Below are 23,359 nucleotides of genomic sequence, written 5' to 3'. Positions count from 1 at the left end.
CCTAACCTTTTTAGTTAATGCCTTTCTCTAGATTTCCATTTGAGAATTAGAGGAGTATGTTTTTCCACCTTTTGCCACCAACTAGTCCTCACTTCTACACAAAACTATAAATAAACACAGATAGCCTATTAATATCTCAAACAGCATAAAGCATACCAAATGAAACAGAATGGTGTGCATGGCATAATACTGTACATTTAGTGCAACTTACTATGCATGTTAGACACATTAGTCTATAGGAGGAAAGCTATTCCAGTAACCAAATAAATGTAGGAAGGACGGCACTTCCATGGGTCGGTGGTGCTTGAGGCAAAAATATTTAGACAAGTAGTAGAGCCGACCCGACACATGCCAAATATTTTCTGCCACTTTATTGTAGTGCTTGTAGTGTCAATGTAAAGGTGTCACAAAGTAAACAGTGTGAAAAGAAACATGAATGACATTAATGGTAACATAGTAGTAAGGGGAAATCAGATACAATAAACACATGGGGGGACACTGTGTATACATAAAGAAACTGTCCATGATACAAAAGGAGTGGCCGGGGGAGCTGAGGAAAGAGGCAAATGTCAGCGATCACTGATGAAGGCTATGCATTGCCAAAACGCGTCCTTACTGTATGCACTACAATGCTGTATGTACTACAAAAAATAAGCAGAACATATTTGGTGAGTGCCGGGTCTTCTCTAGTACTTGTCTGATTCCAGTAACCAAGACTGTGCCACTTTACAATGCAATTTACTGCTTATTGACGTATCATAATTCATGCAATACAGATTTATTAATAAATGTGAACTTCTCTATACACTTCCATTTTACTTGTCATTTGTTTTATAATTTTAGTATCCACTTGATATGAACCGTTTTATTTCTGAAAGGTGAAAAGTGCATTTCGGCATTCTCATTAAGCCTTTTTTTTGTTTGAGACGTCATTTTTATTTTCTCTTTTTATGTATTTCTAATGGTTTTAGCGGTGTATGCAAAGTCAAGTTGTCAAAGTCTGAAGGAAAGGCACCGAAAACAATAAATCTTGGCAAGCAGACAAAAACCATTTATGACATGCTGTTCTACCTGAGTGGACAGATGCTGCCTGGAATTACTGCAAGCCAGTCATTGCCCTCTGATCCCACAGAAAGAGTCCTACAGCTTCACTGGCAGCATGCGACACTGCTCACTTTCCTCAAGTAAGCATTGACATTTTGGAGACATTTAAATAAATGCCTTAAAAATAAAGTAAAAATAGGAAAGGAACTCTAATAAACTCTAAGATGAACGCACTGAGATAAAAAATATTATCTACAAAAAAACATAGTATACAATGAAATAAATGCATTTCAACTATCATAATTGTATGTATAAGGTAAATTTCATTGTTAGGCTGGGTTTACAATGTTTTTTTCATCTGTTTTTTTTTTTTTTTTCCATCCTTTTCTGTCAAAATGATGGGAAAACAGATGCATTTGTGTGCATCCATTAAGATCCGTTTTTCTATTGACTTTCGTTATGAAAAATAAAACAAATCAAAACACATCCATTTTTTTAACATAAACAAAAACCTAGTCAACCATATTTTTGTGTACGTTAAAAAAATTAATGCGTTTTGATCCATTTTGTTTATAGTGGAACTTAATGGAAAAACACACAAATGCATTCAATTTTCTATCCGTGTTTTTTCAAAAGCATATGAAAAAAACATAGTCTGAACCCAGCCTTACTATGTGAACTTATAGGAAAGTTTATTATGTAGGTCTATCTAGTAGTCTTCTTATATTTGCTGTATGCAGGTACCTATGAAGGGGAATGGAATTTTCGGGTTCTGGTCATTGCTGTTAACCATGGCTAAGTGCATTCAGGCTTGTAATAAAAACCTTAAGTGACCGAACGGTAGCACATAGAGGGTGTATCCACAGAGAGGACCATCTAGTACTGTATATGGGGGTTGCACAAAGGGGCCCATTACTATATAGGAGTTGCACAGAGGCTTCATGAAGGATGGATAGAGGGACCTATTACTATATAGGGGATGGAAAGAGTGGGCCATCTTTTATATGGGTTCTGCCTAAATGTCAATATCTTAAATGCAAGGTTTTCATAAAAATCTCTACCTTGCCAGACGTATACAGCACTTCTATACCATTGTTCTCTTTTAGACTTTATCACAGTCTTCCCTTTATTTTTAAATGATTGAATGGCTAAAAGGCAGCTGGTATATATGGAGCCATCTACTATGGGGAATCCACAAAGGGGGTCATTTACTTCATGGGGCCTGCATAAAGGAGCCTGTTACTATAAAGGGGATACACAGAGTGGGCCATCTACTACATGTTTTGTTTTTTCTCTTTTCATTTATGCTGCTCACCATTGGTGAACAGTTTTATTATTTATTTATATTATAGCTGCACAGGATGAATGAGCGTGTGTGTGTATATATATATATATATATATATATATATATATATATATATATAGTGGTACCTTGGTTTAAGAGCTCACAGTTTTTCAAAATTGTGACTTGGTTTAAGAGTGTTGCTTTAGTTTAAGAGCTCCCTGTACTGGGTGGGTACATGAGTGGGGGAGGGGAATGGCCTGCATAGCGTTGTCTTTAGCACTGTACTCTGACCCAGGAAGTCTCCCTCACCTTCCAAATCATAGCAGATCCACTTCAGGCTGGGGCTTGCATCAGGGGACAGGACTGTGGAGGTAATCTCTCCATAGCTGTAACCCCTCTCTCCCAAGACAGAAAGTGCTGCCAAACTATTCCCACATATGTCCTGCTAATTTCTTCATGCTCCCTGCAGTCTCTGTCCGTCCTTGTGTTTCCCATCCTCTTCCTTACTGTAGGTGAACAGTGTCTAAACATGGCCTAGACTGTATGGATTTGTGACTTTTAAAAGAAAATATTGTAAGACCTTTATCAAATTTCTCTTTCAAGATGAAAAGGAAAGTAGGAGTTAAGTGCGTCTGATCTTTGTTCTTCATTGGTAGAATAGTTAAAGGGGTATTCCCCTCAAGAGTGGGGCCGCAGGTAAGCCACAGGGGAAGGGGTGTGTGTGCTGCGGGTGAGCACAGGGATGGCTGTGGGGCCGCGGGTGAGCTCAGGGGCGGGGGGGGGGGGGGGAGACACAGTGTCGGGAGGGAGACAGTGATCAGCAGCAGATGTCACTCTCAGTGTCCTTTAGTGGGCGGGGTTAGAATGGCAACCCAGCCCATTCAAGAGACAGAGGACACGTGATCCCGACATGGGAGGGTGGGGGACAGGAGCAGGAGCGGTGTCTGAGTGGACTGAGATTTGTTGATTCTATGGGTTTAATGGGGGTGAATACATCTAGATAACAGCAAAACTGTTCAGAATCCCTAATAAATTGATATTGGAAATATGGAAAGCTATGAGTGGGCAACGTATTAATGCAAAATATTTTTTTTGGGGGGGGAATACCCCTCCCCCCAAAATTATTAAGTACATTGGATTAGTTTAAAAAATCCGGATATGTCCACCCTTTCCAAATAAATGGATGTTCCAATAGTTGAATAGCAATACATTTTAGAAATTAATCTTTAAGATAGATCATGACAGATAGAAGAGCTAAAAGACAGCTGGTAAATCTCCCTAGGACTTTCTCCTTCTGTCTGTCTGTTCACCATCTGTCTGGTCTTAGAAAGAAAAAGAGTTTTCTCTCAAATAGGAAATAAGTGCTCCTGACGTGTTTGTGTTGACAGCAATCATTAGAATTTTCAGGAATTAATTAAAGTGGACATCTTAGTCTGGTAGTCAATGAAAATCTTGGCTGGATCAATTATGAAAACTAATTGACATCACTTAAGCAGACGCTACAAGCAATAAACATCTAATGAACCTTTAATGTGTGATAAATTATCTCGGAGTGATTTGGGGTAGAAGAACGCTCATTTCTACTTGACAAGGCACTTTACCTAGTCATCTTGTTCCTATCCAAAATTTGGAAAAGATATGTGTAAGAATGCTTTTTAGTTGAATTTGTTATAGTTGGCATAATGGCATTTTTATTCCCTTTAGTTTATAGCTGTTTTATCCCCTGAGCTAAAGCCACATATAGTTGATATATTTGATAAAATGATTCTTAAAAGCTTATGTCCTTACAATGGAAAAAAAAAATAATAATTTAAAGACTTTCCTTTATAGTGACAATTTTAGAGTGTGATAGAAATTTTATGCAGTGTCCAATTAGTTACATTAAGTAAAATGTACTTTTGAAGCATACAGTAGCTGGAATATTCCTATAGCTTTTTTGCCGCATACACTATACATCTGAATTATTGATATGTCAGAACAGGATACTACACTACAGTTCTTTTTTTTCTGTAGACATTAGCCACATGCCCACAGCACAATAATTGTATGCATAGAAGTTCAGTATGTATCTATACTTTGGAGTTTAGCATGGGTATTTGGTCCCTAACTACACTTAAGGCGACTCTCTACCAGCAATCTGAACCCCCCAAACCGCTTGTACCTTCAGATAGCTGCTTTTAATCCAAGATCTGTCCTGGGGTCTGTTCAGCAGGTGATGCAGTTATTGTCCTAAAAAACAACTTTTAAACTTACTATTCATCACTTGTGTAAACACTGCACAGGTGCCTTAACCATGTTCAAACAGGTGATGAATAGAAAAAATCCTTCCCAGCAATCTCCCAGCCTTCCCCCTCACATCAAATGAAGCAGGGTTTCTGTCTCCATTATGTGGACTGAGCACGGAGCTGTCTTGCAAAGCACAACACCCTGCAATCTTCTCTCAGTAAGTTCATAGATAAGCACTGACCTTTCTGACACCTGAATCCTACGTTTTAGGTGCCCAGACAGTCTACAAACAGCTGACCTTCATGTCACCTCTTCCTGCTCCCTCATCTCCCTCGGCCCCTCCCCCCTTCATAGGCTTACAATGGAGAGAGCAGAGCCCGTCTTCACTGGCTTCTTTGTAATGAAGACGTGTTTGCCTGATAATGCACAGATAAGAAGTCAGGGGGGGGGGGAGGCTGGGAAATTGCTTCTTGAGGACAGAAGGAGGCTTTTTTGGCTGATGAAACCTATTACAGAGTTTCTTAAAATCGCTTATACTACTGATTTCTGCAGTAAAAAAAAACATGACAGTTACGCTTTAAGGCTACTTCACCCGCTTAACCGTGCTTGAGCAATTTACTCCAAAGTTTATGTCTGCTAAAAGTTATGGAGGCACCAGTGTGTAAAGCAGTGATGTGTCAAAAGTTTTCAGTCCAGCTTTCAAATCCAGGAGTAGTCTAAAGGGTAAAAACGTAGACAGTACTTAAATTCCACTCGTAAGTTTGGCTCAAAGCAAAATTGGTTGGGAGACACAGCAGGTCCACACCTGTTGATGTAACAGAGCACCATGTGCTACACTGACCTGTTGGGTGATAATATTAGGCTATGTTCACACGCAGGGGGACATTTATCATGTGGCATATAGGGCATTTTCTGGAGCAGAGAGCCAACTTGCGAATAAATGTATTTGCAAACACTTGAAACATCATTTATTTCAAGTGGGCTCTTTGCACCACTTGCACCAGAGGGGCGGGGAGTGGGCGTTTCGGGGGGTGTCGCAGCACACAGAGGGGGTGCACCACACCACAAACCTATGCCAGCTCAGAGCCTGGCCTGTAAGCCTAGCGTGAAAAACGCTGGACTTTTTTTTTTTTTTCACTCTTCATAAATTTTTTATTTTCTACAAAACTTCATTTTACAAACATTAAAAAATTCTTCCAAAAATACATCATACCACAATAATACATTCAAATGTACCAAATACCAAAAAAACACAGGACTTAATAAATGTCCCCCTTAGTGTTTAGTTAGCGTTAATTAGTGCTATTTTGCAGAGAATTGCATAATTTGTAGTAAAATAGCGCTAATTATCACTAATTAAACGCTATGTGTGAATATAGCCTTAGAGTTCCTAAAGGAATTATGTATTCTTATTCTAAATAATAAAAACAAAACACCAGTACCTTGTGGATAAACTTTAGGCTGCGGCATATATTTATTAAACTTTATAATTAATAAATAACTTTTTTTAAATAAAACTATCAATTACATGTCCAGCCACCAGCACAGACCCCACTGTAACATATAAAGGTAAAACCCATTTCTTACAAAACAGCTTTACCCCACAGCATAATATAAACATAAGCACACAAAATAGAGGAATGGTGGACCGCAGCTCCTTAATTCTGCTTGTAATCCTGAAGTGCTCGGGCAAACAGATCCAGTTTGCCGGTCAACCAGCACTTTTATATTACACTGCCAGGACCTCCCTAAGGGCAAATCCCTCTATCAAAATCCTTTATCTGGGAGCAAACAGAAGTGTGTCACCCAGATGCCAGCTTACTACAGGACAGTTCCCTTACCAATCCCCTGTCTATTCTATTGGGGAAAGTTCCTAAAGGCTAAACCACCTATCAGAATCCAGTATCTGGGGAGAACAAGAAACGTCTTTCCTCAGATATAGGCCTACTACTGGCCATTTTACTAACCAGTCCCTAGCCTGCTCCCCAAAAGAAAGTCTCTACTCAGAGCCGGAAAAATTAACCCTTCCACTGATCCCTATCTGCTGCATAATTCTTCATGGTACCCCCCCCCCTTCCTCCCCCTCCCATAATGGTCTGGGGTCAACCAACAGCCATCATAGGCAAAATGCGTACACTGTTATTATTGCTGTGATTAGGATTCAAAGATCTGTCTGGTTAATAAAAAATGGAGTTGCTGCTTGTTAATCTTATGTATCCAGAATCAATCTAAACTTAAATTTATTGATTAAACATCATAGCGAATTTAAATTGTTTGATTAAACGTCATTTCATCTGTATTGTACCATTTAATGTAGGAAAAAGCTTTAATTTTAGCAAGTAATTGTATCTTTTGTGAGCTGTAATACACTGTACTTCAGTGCATTAAGGTAATTGAGTAAGTTTCCTGCAGTGCTATTGAAAGCCACAGACAGATTACACGTTGCGATCTATTGCCATAGAAAATGTAGCTCTTCTATATTTCATACAGAAAAGAAAGGCGTTATCCGGCGTTATACACAAAAGGTAAAATAGCTCCAGTTCTTGTTGTTCCCGCTCACCTGTCTCAGCATGCTGTTTTGTCCCCTTAATAGTACTAGTACTAGTACTAGTACTACTTCTCTAGTACTATAGGGCCTCTTCTTCCCCTGTCGTAGAATGTAGCTCCCTTCCTGTTGAGGAACTTAGAACGTGATGCTCCCTACTGTAACTTCTGCCATTCAAGTTTCCTGCTGTTCCTCCCAGCCCAGTAACAGTGCTCCCCCAATTTAATGCTATACATACATCTCCCTGTCAGCCAGTGTAATCTCACTGAAGTATTGAATTGGTCAATAGACTTTGATGCCATAGGTTTGGGACGTTGACTTGAATTCCTAGACAGATGCAAGCCCACTCCACTGAGCTGATGTAAGGCATAATGTCCCTGAAGGCAGAAGCAAGGGAACAGTAGGGACAGGACTGGAAGATACAGCACTAAAAAGCCCAAACTGCACAACTTTTAGGAATAAAGGGGTACTATGATAACCACTGGAAGGCATTACTTGAGCTAACTGGAGTTTATTATAAATGTGTAACTTTATGTGATAAATGGTTATTAATGGTGGCCATGCAGTTGTTGGCTGATCCATGCTGGCCTACGCGTATGAATGTTTTCTCAATACCAAACACCACGTGTTGGCGTATGCATATGAAATCCATCATCTGCCATCAGGGTAGTCTGGACACCTTCACACACATTATATAGTCTGTAGATCTGCAAACTTTTCTAACGTTCACCTAATATGTGGCCTAAATTATATGCATAATACTCTGTATTTACAGTTTACATATTGCTATTTTGATGTCTTTTAAACAGAAATCAGGGAGCGTCTCTTTCTCACATAAAACCTGAATATCTTTTTGAGCCTCTTGACTATGAAAGATGGATGCATGTACAGGTAAGTTCTTGCACCAAGAAAGTAACCATAAGATATATACAGAATAAAGAAAAGAACACCAATAAAGCTGACAAGTATGCTTTAGAGTTCAAAAGCAGTAGTTAAGTGAAAACTTACATAATATAGAAAACATAAAATAATGCTCTTTTTAATAATATCTGATTGCCCCATTAACTTGCTCAGGTTAATAGTGGAAGTCACATACTGTAGGTCGCACTTTATCAATCAATTTTAGTGATTTAAGGTGCCCATACACCTTCAGTAGTTGTCAGCTAAGCATTACAGTCAAACACTCATGTGTTGTGAATTACAAGAGGGAATAAAAACACTACCAGACAGCTCTGGTGGTTTATCTCCCAGAGAACAAAAGGGTCAAACATTTCAGATCAAGCAGAGGGGAGTTGAGAGGGACACTTTTCACTAAAGTATATAGGCACATAAATACCATACCTTACTTGGTATGAGGTTTATCCATTACAGACGTTTATATAATATCAATATGATATGCCATAAATGGCTGCTCATGGGGTCTTACCACTGTGACACTTAAGATGGAGAGGGGGCCATGTTAGGTCTCTTTACATTATAGTCGGTCAATAGAAAAAGCTGTTTACCTGCTTCCCATTGGCAATAATGTTGAGTGACTGCAAAGTTCAGACATTTATATTGATAATAAATGACTACCCACTCAATGGTGTAGGCATTATTTTGCATAGACTTACTTCCCCAAACTACCAACTCTATAGACTTCAAGGAAGGTCAACATTTCCGCTAGCTTTTAACCAAAGAAGTCCTTACACACATACCAGGATAGAGTGCCTCTTCTACCGCACTTGATAACATACTGTTATTTAATTTCTTTTAAAAAATCTTTTTTTCTACTATCTGTTCTATAGAAAATACCTATACATTTACATGTCACTGATTTAATGCTGGTTATATGCTTGAGATGAAAAAAAACATAATGCAGCCACTAATATTTGACTATAAAATATATCAAACAATATTCACTACCCGGTTCCTCTAAAAATATCCTCTAATAGGCGCTCACAAGGACTCTCTGCCGGTAACTACATTTTTTCTAGTGACAAACACTAAAATTATTAGAGCTCAAGGAAAGAGCTCTTGATTCTTCGCTTTTGTTGCCAGCTGTTTCGGCTTGAATTACTACACGGACAGTGGTAAGAATTCTAAGGATTGATGCCTGCAACTGACATGTACTTTGTTACAATATGCGGCTATTAGATGCAATTTCATCAAATCAGTTCAGTGTTTCTCACTAAAAGCAGAAAGGTAGAAGAAATATACAACTCTAATAGGGAAATGTTTTACAGTCACAAATTCTATTTCAGAGCTTTTTTTATGTAATGATCATTAAGTAAAACATAATATCCCATGAGTTAGATTGCATATGAATAAATACAAACCAAACAAATAACAAAAAATTAGGATAAGGCAAAAAAAATCACATTAATCCATAAAGTAATTATCAACCATACCCCACACTGCCAAGCATTCCAATACGTGTTTCACACAGGCCTTATCAGAGGTTACTAAAACAAAGTTGGCTAATATAAACAGAGAAATCAATAAATAGCCATAAAGATCAGGCCCCATGCTTTCACCCAGCCAGTGCCTAAAGAACAGGACTGTGCCTGTCTACAAATGTTTAACCCCTTATCATCAATGCAAGTGTCACGGATGGGACTGGAGGACACAGGACAGCTGAAGCCCTAGCTCTGACACCTGCCCTGCTGTCCTTGCCTGCTTACCGCTACTGCCCTAAATGGCAGCAGATAACTGGTTGACAGTCCCTAACTTGAACAGTTGCAACATAAAACGCAGACAAGACAAGCAAAACACAATAAAGCAAGGTCGGCAACAGCCAGTTGGTAAAGTGCAGAATTGCAAGTCAGAGGGGAAGTCAGTAAGCCAGAAACCAGAATCAGATAACTAGGAAAAGGATCAGGATAATTACTAAGTCAAGGTACACTCATGTACTGAGGTTCTATCGCAGGCAAGGAGAAACGGGGGGGGGGGGGGACAGAAGCTATAGGGAGCTCAGGTCCTGGCCCCAAGTCCTGATTGGGGCAGGGACCCCGGCCTCCCCCAGTACTCTAGATCTGACTGGCAGCAGCACCTGCCAGTCAGCAATCGCAATATAATATGCAGCTGGGACGCCCCGCTGGGGAGTAGCATGGGCCTCTTGTCATGGACGCCATCAGTGCAACTAGAGGGCCTGCCACGTGCTCCTGTAGTGCAGGGAACGGTGCATGGCAGAGCCCTGACAGCAAGGACATAGAGCATGAGTCACGCACAAGCATACGCATACCGCTGCAGAATTTATTAGAAGCTGGCAGACTAAGCAAAGGGGTATTTAATAATATTATTTTACTCAGCTTATCCTAGACGTGTAACTGCATACAAGATGCCATTTACAGCTGGGATCAATGTTAAATCTTTTGTGGCATTGACATGATCATATGATATCCCAGATGCTTTGATATTCTATAAATCTTGTATATTAAGCCTTTCTAGTTTTCTTACCTTCAAATTTATACTAAAATGTGTGTCTTAAATGTCAAGCTAAAGTATTGCACATCTGTAGTTACATCAGTTTAGCCTGTATCTTAACCTCTGTGAATATTTCATTCACCATTACTTTTTTCTTTGGCATTATCTTCCACTCCAGTCAGCATACATTACTTTATGTAGATTGATAAATAATTAGATAGACTCAGACCATTTATATTACATCAGACTGCATTAGCCTCATAGAAAAGTCCAATGGGAAGACATTTTCTTAATGTCTTAAACAAATTGACATAGTACAACACCTACAGAACAAGCCGTGACATTCACACTCATTTCCTCTCACTGGTAATTAGTTTTTTTTTTCTTTTTCTTTTAAAGCTTCAGATTCAGAAACTTCAGACTTCAAACAGGAAGACGACGGATCCTACAGATAATTTGCTTCATATAAATAATAGCACGTTTCATTCTGTGAGTAAACGTGTATGGACAGACATACTCTTACAGATATACAAGGTAAGAGGCCCATTAATGATTACTATGTATGGTTTATAGATTTACACAATGGATACAAACTACCTTCTACCAAATTGACATCTTTGCTTAGAACAGGGGTGTCAAACTCAAATACACAGTGGGCCAAAATTAAAAAAATTGGACAAAGTCGCAGGCCAATCTTGATATTTAACCCTTAGGGGACACAGCCAGTTTTCATTTTTGCGTTTTCGTTTTTCCCTCCTCGTGTATATAAGGCCATAGCGCCTGCATTTTTCCACCTAGAGACCCAAATGAGCCCTTATTTTTTGCGCAACTAATTGTACTTTGCTATGGCAGATGTAATTTTTGCCTAAAATGTGCCGGGAAACCAGAAAAAAAATATATGTGTGGTGAAATTTATTTGGGGGGGGGGGGGTTGTTTTTACTCCGTTCGCCCTGGGGTAAAACTGACTCATTATATATGTTCCTTAAGTTGTTACGATTACAACGATATGTAACATGTATAACTTTTATTTGATTTGATGGCTTGTAAAGAATTAAAACCTTTTAAAGAAAATATATGTTCCTTAAAATCGCTCCATTCCCAGGCTTATAGCGCTTTTATCCTTTGGTCTATGGGTCTGTGTGAGGTGTCATTTTTTGCGCCATGATGTGATCTTTCTATCGGTACCTTGATTGCGCATATAAGACTTTTTGATCGCTTTTTATTACAATTATTCTGGATTTGATGCGACCAAAAATGCGCAATTTTGCACTTTGGGATTTTTTTGCGCTGACGCCGTTTACCGTGTGAGATCAGGAATGTGATTAATTAATAGTTCGGGCGATTACGCACGTGGTGATAGCAAACATGTTTGTTTATTAATTTATTTATTTATTTTTATTTATAAAGTGGGGAAATGGGGGTGATTCAGACTTTTATTAGGGGAGGGGATTTTGTGTTATTAAAAATACATTTTTCTTTTACTTTACACATATACTAGAAGCCCCCTTGGGGGACTTCTAGTATATGCACTCTGATCTCTCATAGAGATCCATGCAGTATAGTTATACTGCATGAATCCATGAGATCGGTGTTCTATTGCTTTTGGCTGCTGCAGCCAAAAGCAATAGAATGCCGAGCCGGGATCAGCGCCATTACGGCGCAGACCCCGGCCCGGGATGGATGCGGGGATCGCCCCCCCGCAATCGCGCCGCAGGGGGGCGATCCCCCCACTAGACCACCAGGTATGGAGATTAGCAAGTATTTAGAAGCAGCTGTCAACTTTGACAGCTGCTTCTAAGTACTTAATTAGCGGGCACGGCGATCGGACCGTGCCGCTAATAGCTGCGATCCTGGGCTACATGCGGCACCCAGGATCGCGGCAGTTTAGAGGGGGGTCGCCGCGCGACCCCCCTCTGAACTCCCATAGCGGCACGAGGACGTTCAGTAACGTCCTGGTGCAGCTATTGGTTAATGAAGAGTGCATGTGGCGTTTCTGGCACTGCCTATCCTAAAGTAATTGTTTCCACATGGTAGTTACCCAATATATCCTTCAGGCAGTAGGTAATCCCACAATTGTACCCCATGTAGTAGTCCCTCCCCCCCAATATTGCCCCACATACTGGCCAGGCCTACTATAAGAGCCCCACATAGTAGCCAGCACTCCTAATAGTGCCTAATATAGTAGCCAGCCACCGATAGTGTCCCATATAGTAGCCAGCCCCGAATAGTGTCTTATATAGTATCCCCCCTCCCAATAGTGTCTTACATAGTATCCAGCCCTCCCAATAGTGTTGTATATAGTATCCAGCCCTTCCAATAGTGCCCAATAAAGTATCCAGCCCTCCCAATAATGTCATATATAGTAGCCAGCCCTCTCCCATTGTCTCTTATATAGTAGCCAGCCCACCCAATAGTCTCTTGTATAGTAGCTAGTCCTTCCAAAAGTCTCTTATATAGTAGCCAGCCCTCTCCCATAGTCTATTATATAGTAGCCTGCCCTCTCCCATAGTCTCTTATATAGTAGCCAGCCCTCCCAATAGTCTCTTATGTAGAGGCCAGTCCCTAAAATAGTCTCTTATATAGTAGCCAGCCCTTTCCAATAGTGACTTATATAGAAGCCAGTCCCTAAAATAGTCTCTTATATAGTAGCCTGTGGCCTATGAGATTATAATATGGGCGGTCTGAGCGGCCATCCGGACAACCCATATTATAATCTGCTGCAACATAAGGAGGGCCAGATTTAACACAACAATGGAAAAGCATGGCGGGCCAAAAATAATGGCACCACTGGCCAGATTTTGCCCGCGGGCCAGAGTTCGACATGACTGGTTTAGAAGAAGGGAAAAATGGTTCATTAACCCCTTCCCCCAATATGACGTCCAAGGACGTCATGAAAAGCAGTGGCAGAATGCATCATGACGTCCCTGGACGTCATGCTTTCCCTGCCTCCCCCCTCTGTCCCTAGATGCGATCGGGCAGCAGGAGGAGGCTGTGTCACACAGCCTCCTCCTGCTGCCACTGCCCGGAGGGGAGCCGCGCTCCCCCCCGGGCAGTTAACCCCATAAATGCTGCGGTCAATGCGACCGCAGCGTCTATGGGGAGATTCAGTGTCCCCCGCCGATCGGGCGGCGGGGGGAGGCTGCAGAACGCTGCCTCCCCCCACCGCCACTCAGTCTGTGTCCCCCGGCCCCCTCCCCTCGTCCTCCGATACCGGCGGTTCGCCGCTACTACCGTTTTAGCGGCGATCCGCCGGTACCGGGCATTACCGGCGCCGCCGATAGCTTTCATCTCCCCCCACCGTGAATCCACGGTGGGGGGAGATGAAAAATGTCCCCTCAGACCCCAGATCAGCCCCCCGATCACCCTACCCGGGCGGCCATCAGATCCAAGATGGCCGCCCCCATCCCTGCGAACAAACGATGTTTGTTCGCAGGGATGGAAATTAATTAGTGATCAAAGCCCCATGCTCTCCGCCACCGGAGGTAGCGGAGAGCATGGGGCAGTGATCGGGACCCCCCCCGTGTGGTCCCGGAGCAGGCGATCGGCGGTATATACTATATACCGCCGATCGCCTGTTCCCAGTGCTGATCAGCACTTTTTATCCCCTGTCACCATAAATCATTGGTGACAGGGGATAAAAAGTGTCACCGTGCCCCCCCCCCAAGTCGCCCCCCACCCCCCCTGTCACCCCCGTCCCCCAGTCACCCCCCCTTCCCCACATACGTTACCTGATCCACGGAGCTCCGTCCTCCTCGACGTCCAGGCTGATTCTGAAGTGCGCATGCGCTCCAGAATCAGTTATCTCAGAAAATTTTAAGTGACAGAGACCAATTTGGTCTCTGTCACTGAACTATAATTACTGTGATAGAAAATATCACAGTAATCCTAGTAATACAGTGAAAATTAATGTATAAAGTACAAAAAGTGAAAAACATACAAAAAAATAAAACACACACTTTTTATTATAGTAATTATTGCACTCTACTCCCAGATTACCCCTAGCCCCCCAAAATACCCGTAACCACCGCAGGTTGCCCATATCCGCCCCAGATTGCCCGTATCCGCCCCAGATTGCACGTAATCACTGCACATTGCCCATAACCACCGCACATTGCCACTAACCACCACACGTTGCCACTAACCACCACACGTTGCCCATAACCACCGCACGCTGCCCATAACCACCGCACGTTGCCCATAACCACCGCACGTTGCCACTAACCACCGCACGTTGCCACTAACCACCACACGTTGCCACTAACCACCACACATTGCCCATAACCACCGCACGTTGCCTATAACCACCGCACGTTGCCCATAACCACCGCACGTTGCCCATAACCACCGCACGCTGCCCATAACCACCGCACGCTGCCCATAACCACCGCACGTTGCCCATAACCACCGCACGTTGCCACTAACCACCGCACGTTGCCACTAACCACCACACGTTGCCACTAACCACCACACGTTGCCCATAACCACCGCACGTTGCCTATAACCACCGCACGTTGCCCATAACCACCGCACGTTGCCCATAACCACCGCACGTTGCCTGTAACCACCCCAAATTTCTAGTGAGCCCCTCCAGATGGTCCGTAATCAGCCCCGATTGCCCGTAACCCCCCCATATTGCACGTAACCACTGCACGTTGCCTCTAACTCACACACGTTGCCAGTGACCCCCTCCAGATTGCCCGTAACCACACCAGATTGCCGTAACCACCCAAAATTACATGTACCCACCCCTGATTACCTATAAGCACTTCAGTTTATCCGTAACCACCCCAGATTGTCTGTAACCACCCCATGTTGCCCATAACCACCGCAGATTGTCTGTAACCCCCCCAGGTTGCCCGTAACCACCACAGATTGTCTGTAACCACCCCATGTTGCCCATAACCACCGCAGATTGTCTGTAACCACCCCATGTTGCCCCTAATCACATGTAATTCCCCCCAGATTGCCTCTAACCACCACACATTGCCCATAACCACCGCACGTTGCCCATAACCACCGCACGTTGCCCATAACCACCGCACGTTGCCTGTAACCACCCCAAATTGCCAGTGAGCCCCTCCAGATGGTCCGTAATCAGCCCCGATTGCCCGTAACCCCCCCATATTGCACGTAACCACTGCACGTTGCCTCTAACTCACACACGTTGCCAGTGACCCCCTCCAGATTGCCCGTAACCACACCAGATTGCCGTAACCACCCAAAATTACATGTACCCACCCCTGATTACCTATAAGCACTTCAGTTTATCCGTAACCACCCCAGATTGTCTGTAACCACCCCATGTTGCCCATAACCACCGCAGATTGTCTGTAACCCCCCCAGGTTGCCCGTAACCACCACAGATTGTCTGTAACCACCCCATGTTGCCCATAACCACCGCAGATTGTCTGTAACCACACCATGTTGCCCCTAATCACATGTAATTCCCCCCAGATTGCCTCTGACCACCGCACGTTGCCCCCGACCACCGCACGTTGCCCCCGACCACCGCACGTTGCCCCCGACCACCGCACGTTGCCCCCGACCACCGCACGTTGCCCCCGACCACCGCACGTTGCCCCCGACCACCGCACGTTGCCCCCGACCACCGCACGTTGCCCCCGACCACCGCACGTTGCCCCCGACCACCGCACGTTACAGGTTCCCATCCCAGATTACCTATAAGCACTTCAGTTTATCCGTTACCACCCCACGTTGCCCGTAACCACCCCACGTTGCCCGTAACCACCGCAGGTTGTCCGTAACCACCGCAGGTTGCCCATAACCACCCCAGATTATCCGTAACCACCCCACATTACCTGTAATCTAATTTTTTTATTGTATTTTAGTAACTGCGCTATTCTAATAACCATTACTAGCTGCGGTTTTGCTCCAGCAAATTGGCGCTCCCTTCCTTCTGAGCCCGGCTGTGTGCCCATACAGTGGTTTATGCCCACATATGGGGTACCGTTGTACTCAGGAGAACCTGCGTTACAGATTTTGGGGTACATTTTTTCTCCCATTCCTCGTGAAATTGAGAAATTTTAAACTAAACGAACATATATTGGAAAAATTCGAGTTTTTCATTTTTACTGTCTTATTTTGAATACTTTCCTCTAATACCTGTGGGGTCAAACCGCTCACTGCACCCCAAGATGAATTCTTTGAACGGTGTACTTTCCTAAATGGGGTGACTTTTGGGGGGGTTCTCTTCTGCTGACACTACAGGGGCTCTGCAAACGCACCTGGCGCTCAGAAACTTCAGAAACTCAGAAAAATCTGCACTGAAAATGCTAATTGGCGCTCCTTCCCTTCTGAGCCCGGCTGGGTGCCCATACAGTGGTTTATGCCCACATATGGGGTACCGTTCTACTCAGGGGAACCTGCGTTACAGATTTGGGCATGCAGCTTCTCTCCTGTTCCTCGTGAAATTGAGAAATTTCAAACTAAACAAACATATTATTGGAAAAATTCAAGTTTTTCAATTTTACTGTCTTATGTTGAATACTTTCCTCTAATACCTGTGGGGTCAAAATGGTCACCACACCCCAAGATGAATTCTTTGAGGGGTGCACTTTCCATAATGGGGTGACTTTTGGGGGGGGTTCTTTTCTACGGACACTACAGGGGCGCTGCAAACGCACCTGGCGCTCAGAAACTTCTTCAGCAAAATCTGCACTGAAAATGCTAATTGGCGCTCCTTCCCTTCTGAGCCCCGCTGTGTGCCCATACAGTGGTTTATGCCCACATATGGGGTACCGTTGTACTCAGGAGAACCTGCGTTACAATTTTTGGGGTGCGGATTCTCTCATGTTCCTTGTGAAATTGAGAAATTTTAAACTAAACGAACATATTATTGGAAAAAATCGAGTTTTTCATTTTTACTGTCTAATTTTAAATACTTTGCTCTAATACCTGTGGGGTCAAAATGGTCACCACACCCCAAGATGAATTCTTTGAGGGGTGTACTTTCCAAAATGGGGTGACTTTTGGGGGGGTTCTTTTCTACGGACACTACAGGGGCGCTGCAAACGCACCTGGCGCTCAGAAACTTCTTCAGCAAAATCCGCACTGAAAATGCTAATTGGCGCTCCTTCCCTTCTGAGCCCCGCTGTGTGCCCATACAGTGGTTTACGCCCACCTATGGGGTACCGTTGTATTCAGGAGAACCTGCGTTACAATTTTTGGGGTACTTTTTTTCTCTTTTTCCTTGTGAAATTGAGAAATTTCAAACTAAACGAACATATTATTGGAAAAATTCGTGTTTTTCATTTTTACTGTCTAATTTTGAATACTTTCCTCTAATGCATGTGGGGTCAAAATGCTCATCCTACCCCAAGATGAATTCTTTGAGGGGTGTACTTTCGAAAATGGAGTGACTTTTGGGGGGATTCTATTCTGCTGACACTACAGGGGCACTGCAAACGCACCTGGCGCTCAAACTTTTTAAAAAAGCTAATTGGCGCTCCTTCCCTTCTGAGCCCGGCTGTGTGCCCATACAGTGGTTTACGCCCACATATGGGGTACCGTTGTACTCAAGAGAACCTGCGTTACAAATTTTGGGGTGCAGATTCTCTCATGTTCCTTTTGGAAAGGAGAAACTTTAATCTAAACATATATATTATTGGAAAATTAAAATTTTCGATTTTTTTTAAGGCCTAATTGTGAATACTTTCCTCCAGCCCCTGTAGGGTTAAAATGCTCATTATACCACTAGATTAATTCTTTAAGGTGTCTAGTTTCCAAAATGGGGTCACTTATGGGGGTTTCCAGTATACAAGCCTCCTAAACCCACTTAAAAAAAGAACTGGTCCCTAAAAAAATCAGTTTTGGAAATTTTATGAAAATGTGATAATTTGCTAATAAATTTCTAAGCCCCATAACAGCCTAAAAAAGTAAAATATGTTTCCCAAATTATGCCAGAATAAAGAGAACATATTGGTAATGTGATTTAGTAACTAATTTATGTGCTATGACTTCCTTTTTTAGAAGCAGAGAATTTCATAAGTTCATAAAATGCAAAATTTTCAAATTTTTCATGATATTTTGATGTTTTTCACAAAAAACACACAAAGTAATGACCAAATTTTGCCACTAATATAAAGTGCCATATGTGACGAAAAAACAATCTCAGAATCGCTAGCATACGTTAAAGCATCACTGAGCTATAAGAGCATAAAGTGAGACAGGTCAGATTTTGAAAAATGAGCCTGGTCATTAAGGCCAAAACAGGCTGCGGAGGCAAGGGGTTAACCACTTAGCAGTCACATTAAAAATGGAAAAAGAAAAAGTTTTTGTGTTCAGTGATAGGAAATGTTCACACTATATTTTTTCCTCTCCATTTTTTCAATGAAAAAAATGGCGTCAGTCATTTAGCTGTTTTGCCGCCCGTCAGTACAATGACAGCTGCTGGTACATTATTCTAGTTCAGGGGGACTAATTGCCCTTTGGATGTGTCTTTAATCTAAAAGTCCATTAAATTTAATTGTAAAAATGGTGAAAGGATGGGGAAAAAAGAAAAACTGTGTGTGAACAACCAAAAAATAACGGTTTGCAAAAGATGTCCGAAAATAATTGTCATGATCATAATTTTGACATCCGCACAGATGCCTGTTATTTAATCCATTATGTGCATTGGACGTCCGTCATTCTATAGACTTCAATGCATTGCATTGACATATATTAAATTGCAGCAATAATGGACATCTTTTTAAATAGTAAAAGTGGATGCCTTTTCTGTTTTTTTTTTATTGTATTGTCAACATTGCCTAAACTAGAACATAGAAGTTAAAAACAAAACACTTCTCAGAAGTTAAAATGTCCCTTCAAGGGAGAGGAGAGTCTATGGCACTATATTCTCGCAGTGTAAAGAAAATCTGTGGCAAGAATGGAGTGCCATTGACTTTGATAGTAATCAGTATAAAAGCTGATTACACTGCACGAAACCTGCGTCGCAAGATCTGCTGTGATACTGTACGTGTAAATATACCCTATAGAAATATTCTCTTCTGTGTAACATTAAATAGGTTGTAGATAATGCAAAACTAAACATTGTTTTTTAATGGTGTCCAAGGGGAGGGGGTGGGGGGTGGGAATGGGGATGGGGTATAGTTAATATAGAATTGCGTACTCCATACTATACCTGATAATAATTAAAAGATTCATGTCTAGGTCTAGGAAAGGAGCAAATGTTATTGAACTGAATTTAAAAAAACAAACAAACAAAAAAAAACATTGTTTTTCAATAGCAGAATTGCTTAGTTTAGCATTTTGACCATACTCTGTTACTGTAGAGTTGACAGTTCTTTGCCTAGAATTCCGATCACTAATCTCTGGTCTATGAGCGGGGCCAGGTAGTGACAAGACTCGGGTGGTTGGGACCTGGTAAGTATGTTTTTGCTTCTTCTTTATCTCCCTCTAACATCCCACATGTCTACAGGGACGTGTAATGTCAGAGACACAGCTATGCCAAGCTTATTCAGCTCAGCATTGCTGCATCTCTCCCCTCACCAAACCAGGAAGTGATAGCGGTACTGATCTGAATGTGGGGAGATGAGGAAACACATTTAAGTAAATCCTATTAGTATATTAAAGGAGAAGTTCGGCAAAATTTTTATTAAAGTATAGCATTGCCCCCCAAAAGTTATACAAATCACCAATATACACTTATTACGGGAAATGCACACAAAGTGCTTTTTCCCCTGCACTTACTATTGCATCAAGGCACTACTTCCTTGATAAAATGGTGATGTCACGACCCGACTTCCAGAGCTGTGCGGGCTGTGGCTGCTGGAGAGGATGATGGCAGGGGGACACTGAGGGACTCAGGGCACTGGAGGTACACTGAGCATCTCTCTGCCATCATCGTCTCCAGCAGCCACAGCCAGCACATCTCTGGGAGTCGGGTCGTGACATCACCATTTAATCCAGGAAGTGAAGCCTTGATGCAGTAGTAAGTACAGGGAAAAAAACACTTTATAAGCATTTCCCATAATAAGTGTATATTGGTGATTTGTATAACTTTTGGGGGACAATACAATACTTTAATAAAATGTTCTGGTATTTTAACCCCTAATACCAGAACTTATTTTAACTTTAAAGACTGGTAAAAAAAAAAAAAATCCATCAGTCAAAGCATTTTTTTTTTTCTCATGTGTGACTATATATATGCCTTGTATTTTGCAGGAGCCATTTCTGGGTACATATATTGTATTACATATTTATTGTTATTTTTTCTTGGGCAATACACTTATTGAATTATATGAACATTTAATAACTGCTATTTAATAAAATCTAAGTTTTTATTGCCACTGGGGAAAGTATATATGATAATTGGTTGTCTCCCATATAGCCATAAAGGTTAATCATCATGTATAGTAAATAAAAAAATAAAAGCCTGAAAACCTTATTGTGGTCCACTTATTTGTGTCCAGTGCATGTACTGTATCTTAGGACATTCTTCACAAGCTGCAGATCTTCTTGTCATTATGAGGAGCCATGTGCTTAGGGAAATAGAGAGGCTTCGCTGTCACTTATCTTTAGAGTTTACAGCTTCACATTGGCATGTATTTCTATGTAAAAGATTATGTGCTGTCACACCGATGAACAGGAGCAAATCTGGCTCTACAGCATATTGTAATTTTCAATGGTGTAGTGAAGAAATTCCTTCTATTTTTCTCTTACTATATTAATGGCAGTATGATGTAGTAATAGCATGTTTTAGTTCAAAGGTTTGGAGCCCCCCTTGTAAGCCAGTTATTTGTTGTGATAGAGTTCGGGCCTTTTGAGGACAGACTGGGCCTGTTGAAAGGCCTGGAGCTGTATGCCTCTATTGCCTGTTGTTTTGGCATATTTACAGTAGGTATACTTTAACAGCTGTCTGTGTATTGTATTATGTTTTAAATAAATATCAACAATTTAAAATAGTAAAAACTTAAAATGTAATTACAGATGCTCTGTGGTTAGTCCAAGGGGTGTGTATGTATGTATGTATATATATATATATATATATATACATATATATATATATATGAGAGAGAGAGAGAGTATATAGAGACGGGGGGCGCGGACTTATCATCCGCGCGATTCAGCATTTTTTTCACTTAAAGATACGCCGAAAACCTACTCCAGCCCTCAGGTGGCATAGGTTTTCGGCTGTGCGCACCGGAGCGCCCGGGATTTATGTAGAGGCAGTCCGCCTCTACATAAATCTCCATAGCGCTGGAGATGCGGGGACATTTTTAAGTCCGGCGTAAAAAACGTCGGACTTAATAAATGTCCCCTAAGTGTTCTGACCAATCAGGTGAATGAGTGGGGAAACAGCTACGCTGCCGCACGATCCTCTTCTTGCTCTGTGTCTATGTGAAGGGACATGCCCCACAGACTTATTATGCGTCCGTCTCCTCACGTGACACAAGAGGAATATGCTGAGTGTGACTTTTCCCAGTTTATTCTTTTGATCGGCTACAGTCTGAACACTCAGACCCTCAACCAGCCAAAATTGTAGATATGTCAGAAAGATATGTGAAAAGTGTTATTCCTGATAGTGGCTCTTTATTATCATAAGAGAAACAGATCACTGATCTCAGGGAGACCAGCCAAAGATAACACTGCCAGCTGCTAGTGAAAGCGCTCAATGCAGTAAAATCCTAGGTGCATCGCTCGCTGTGAAACATCAATATGCAAAAAAAGAGCCTGTGGGGCCTCATTTAAGAGTCTCAAAACACAGGACTAGCCAGAAATCCCTCCGGGAAGGACCCAGCCACCCCTTGGCTGGGCCCTTCCTGGAGGGATATCTGGCCTATCCTGTGTTTCGAGACTCTTAAATGAGGCTCCACAGGCTTTTTTGCATATTCCTCTTTATTATTGGCCCCTGTAGACCATACATTTTAACCTCTTAAGGACATATGACGTACCGGTACGTCATATGTCCTCATTAGCACTTCAAAGCGGGGCCGCGGTCCCGAGTGCCGCGTGTAGCCCGGGACCGCCGCTATTAGCGGGCACGGTCTGATCGCCATGCCCGCTAATTAGCTAATCGGAGGCAGCTGTCAAAGTTGACAGCTGCCTCCGATTACCGGAGGCAACCTTTCCCTGGTGTCTAGTGGGGGAGATCGCTCCTCCGGGACGTTATCCCGGAGGAGCGATCTCCGTTACTGATGCCGGCCGGGGACTCGTCCAAGATGGTGCCGCCCCCGACTCGGCACTCGTTTACTTCTGGCTGCAGCAGCCGGAAGTAAACGAGTGCCTAACTCATGGATCTCTGCAGCATATCTATGCTGCAGAGATCTCAATGAGAGATCAAAGTATATACACTAGAAGTCCCCCATGGGGGCTTCTAGTAGAAGTGTAAAAAAAAAAAAAGTGTTGTTTATAGTAAAAAGCCCCCTTCCCTAATAAAAGTCTGAATCACCCCCCTTTTCCCAGGTTTTAAATAAAAGTAAACAAATAAATAAATAAATAAACATGTTTGGTATCGCCGCGTGCGTAATCGCCCGAACTATTAATTAATCACATTCCTTATCTTGCACGGTAAACAGCGTCAGCGCAAAAAAATCCCAAAGTGCAAAATTGCGCATTTTTGGTCGCATCAAATCCAGAAAAAATGTAATAAAAAGCGATCAAAAAGTCGTATATGCGCAATCAAGGTACCGATAGAAAGAACACATCATTGCGCAAAAAATTACGCCTCACACAGCCCCATAGACCAAAGGATAAAAGCGTTATAAGCATGGGAATGGAGCGATTTTAAGGAACGTATATTTGTTAACAATGGTTTGAATTTTTTATAGGCCATCAGATACAATATAAGTTATACATGTTATATATCGTTTTAATCATTGTTTGGCATGCA

General features: G+C 42.2%; 1 protein-coding gene across 3 annotated transcripts in view; it reads left to right on the top strand.

The window, feature by feature from the left end:
* Positions 1-23,359, top strand: part of CFAP47 (cilia and flagella associated protein 47) — a 313,997-nt gene that overhangs the window by 95,514 nt on the left and 195,124 nt on the right. For all 3 annotated transcript variants that reach the window (XM_069971016.1, XM_069971013.1, XM_069971015.1), the window contains exons 31-33: positions 972-1,184; positions 7,910-7,991; positions 10,905-11,039. In XM_069971016.1, the coding sequence (XP_069827117.1) occupies positions 972-1,184; positions 7,910-7,991; positions 10,905-11,039 (430 nt within the window). The remainder of the gene's footprint in view (positions 1-971; positions 1,185-7,909; positions 7,992-10,904; positions 11,040-23,359) is intronic.

This window comes from Dendropsophus ebraccatus, chromosome 5 (assembly GCF_027789765.1).
Source record: "Dendropsophus ebraccatus isolate aDenEbr1 chromosome 5, aDenEbr1.pat, whole genome shotgun sequence".
NCBI lineage: Eukaryota > Metazoa > Chordata > Amphibia > Anura > Hylidae > Dendropsophus > Dendropsophus ebraccatus.
The sequence above is the reverse complement of the archived record's forward strand: the minus strand, read 5'-3'. Positions and strand labels throughout refer to the sequence as shown.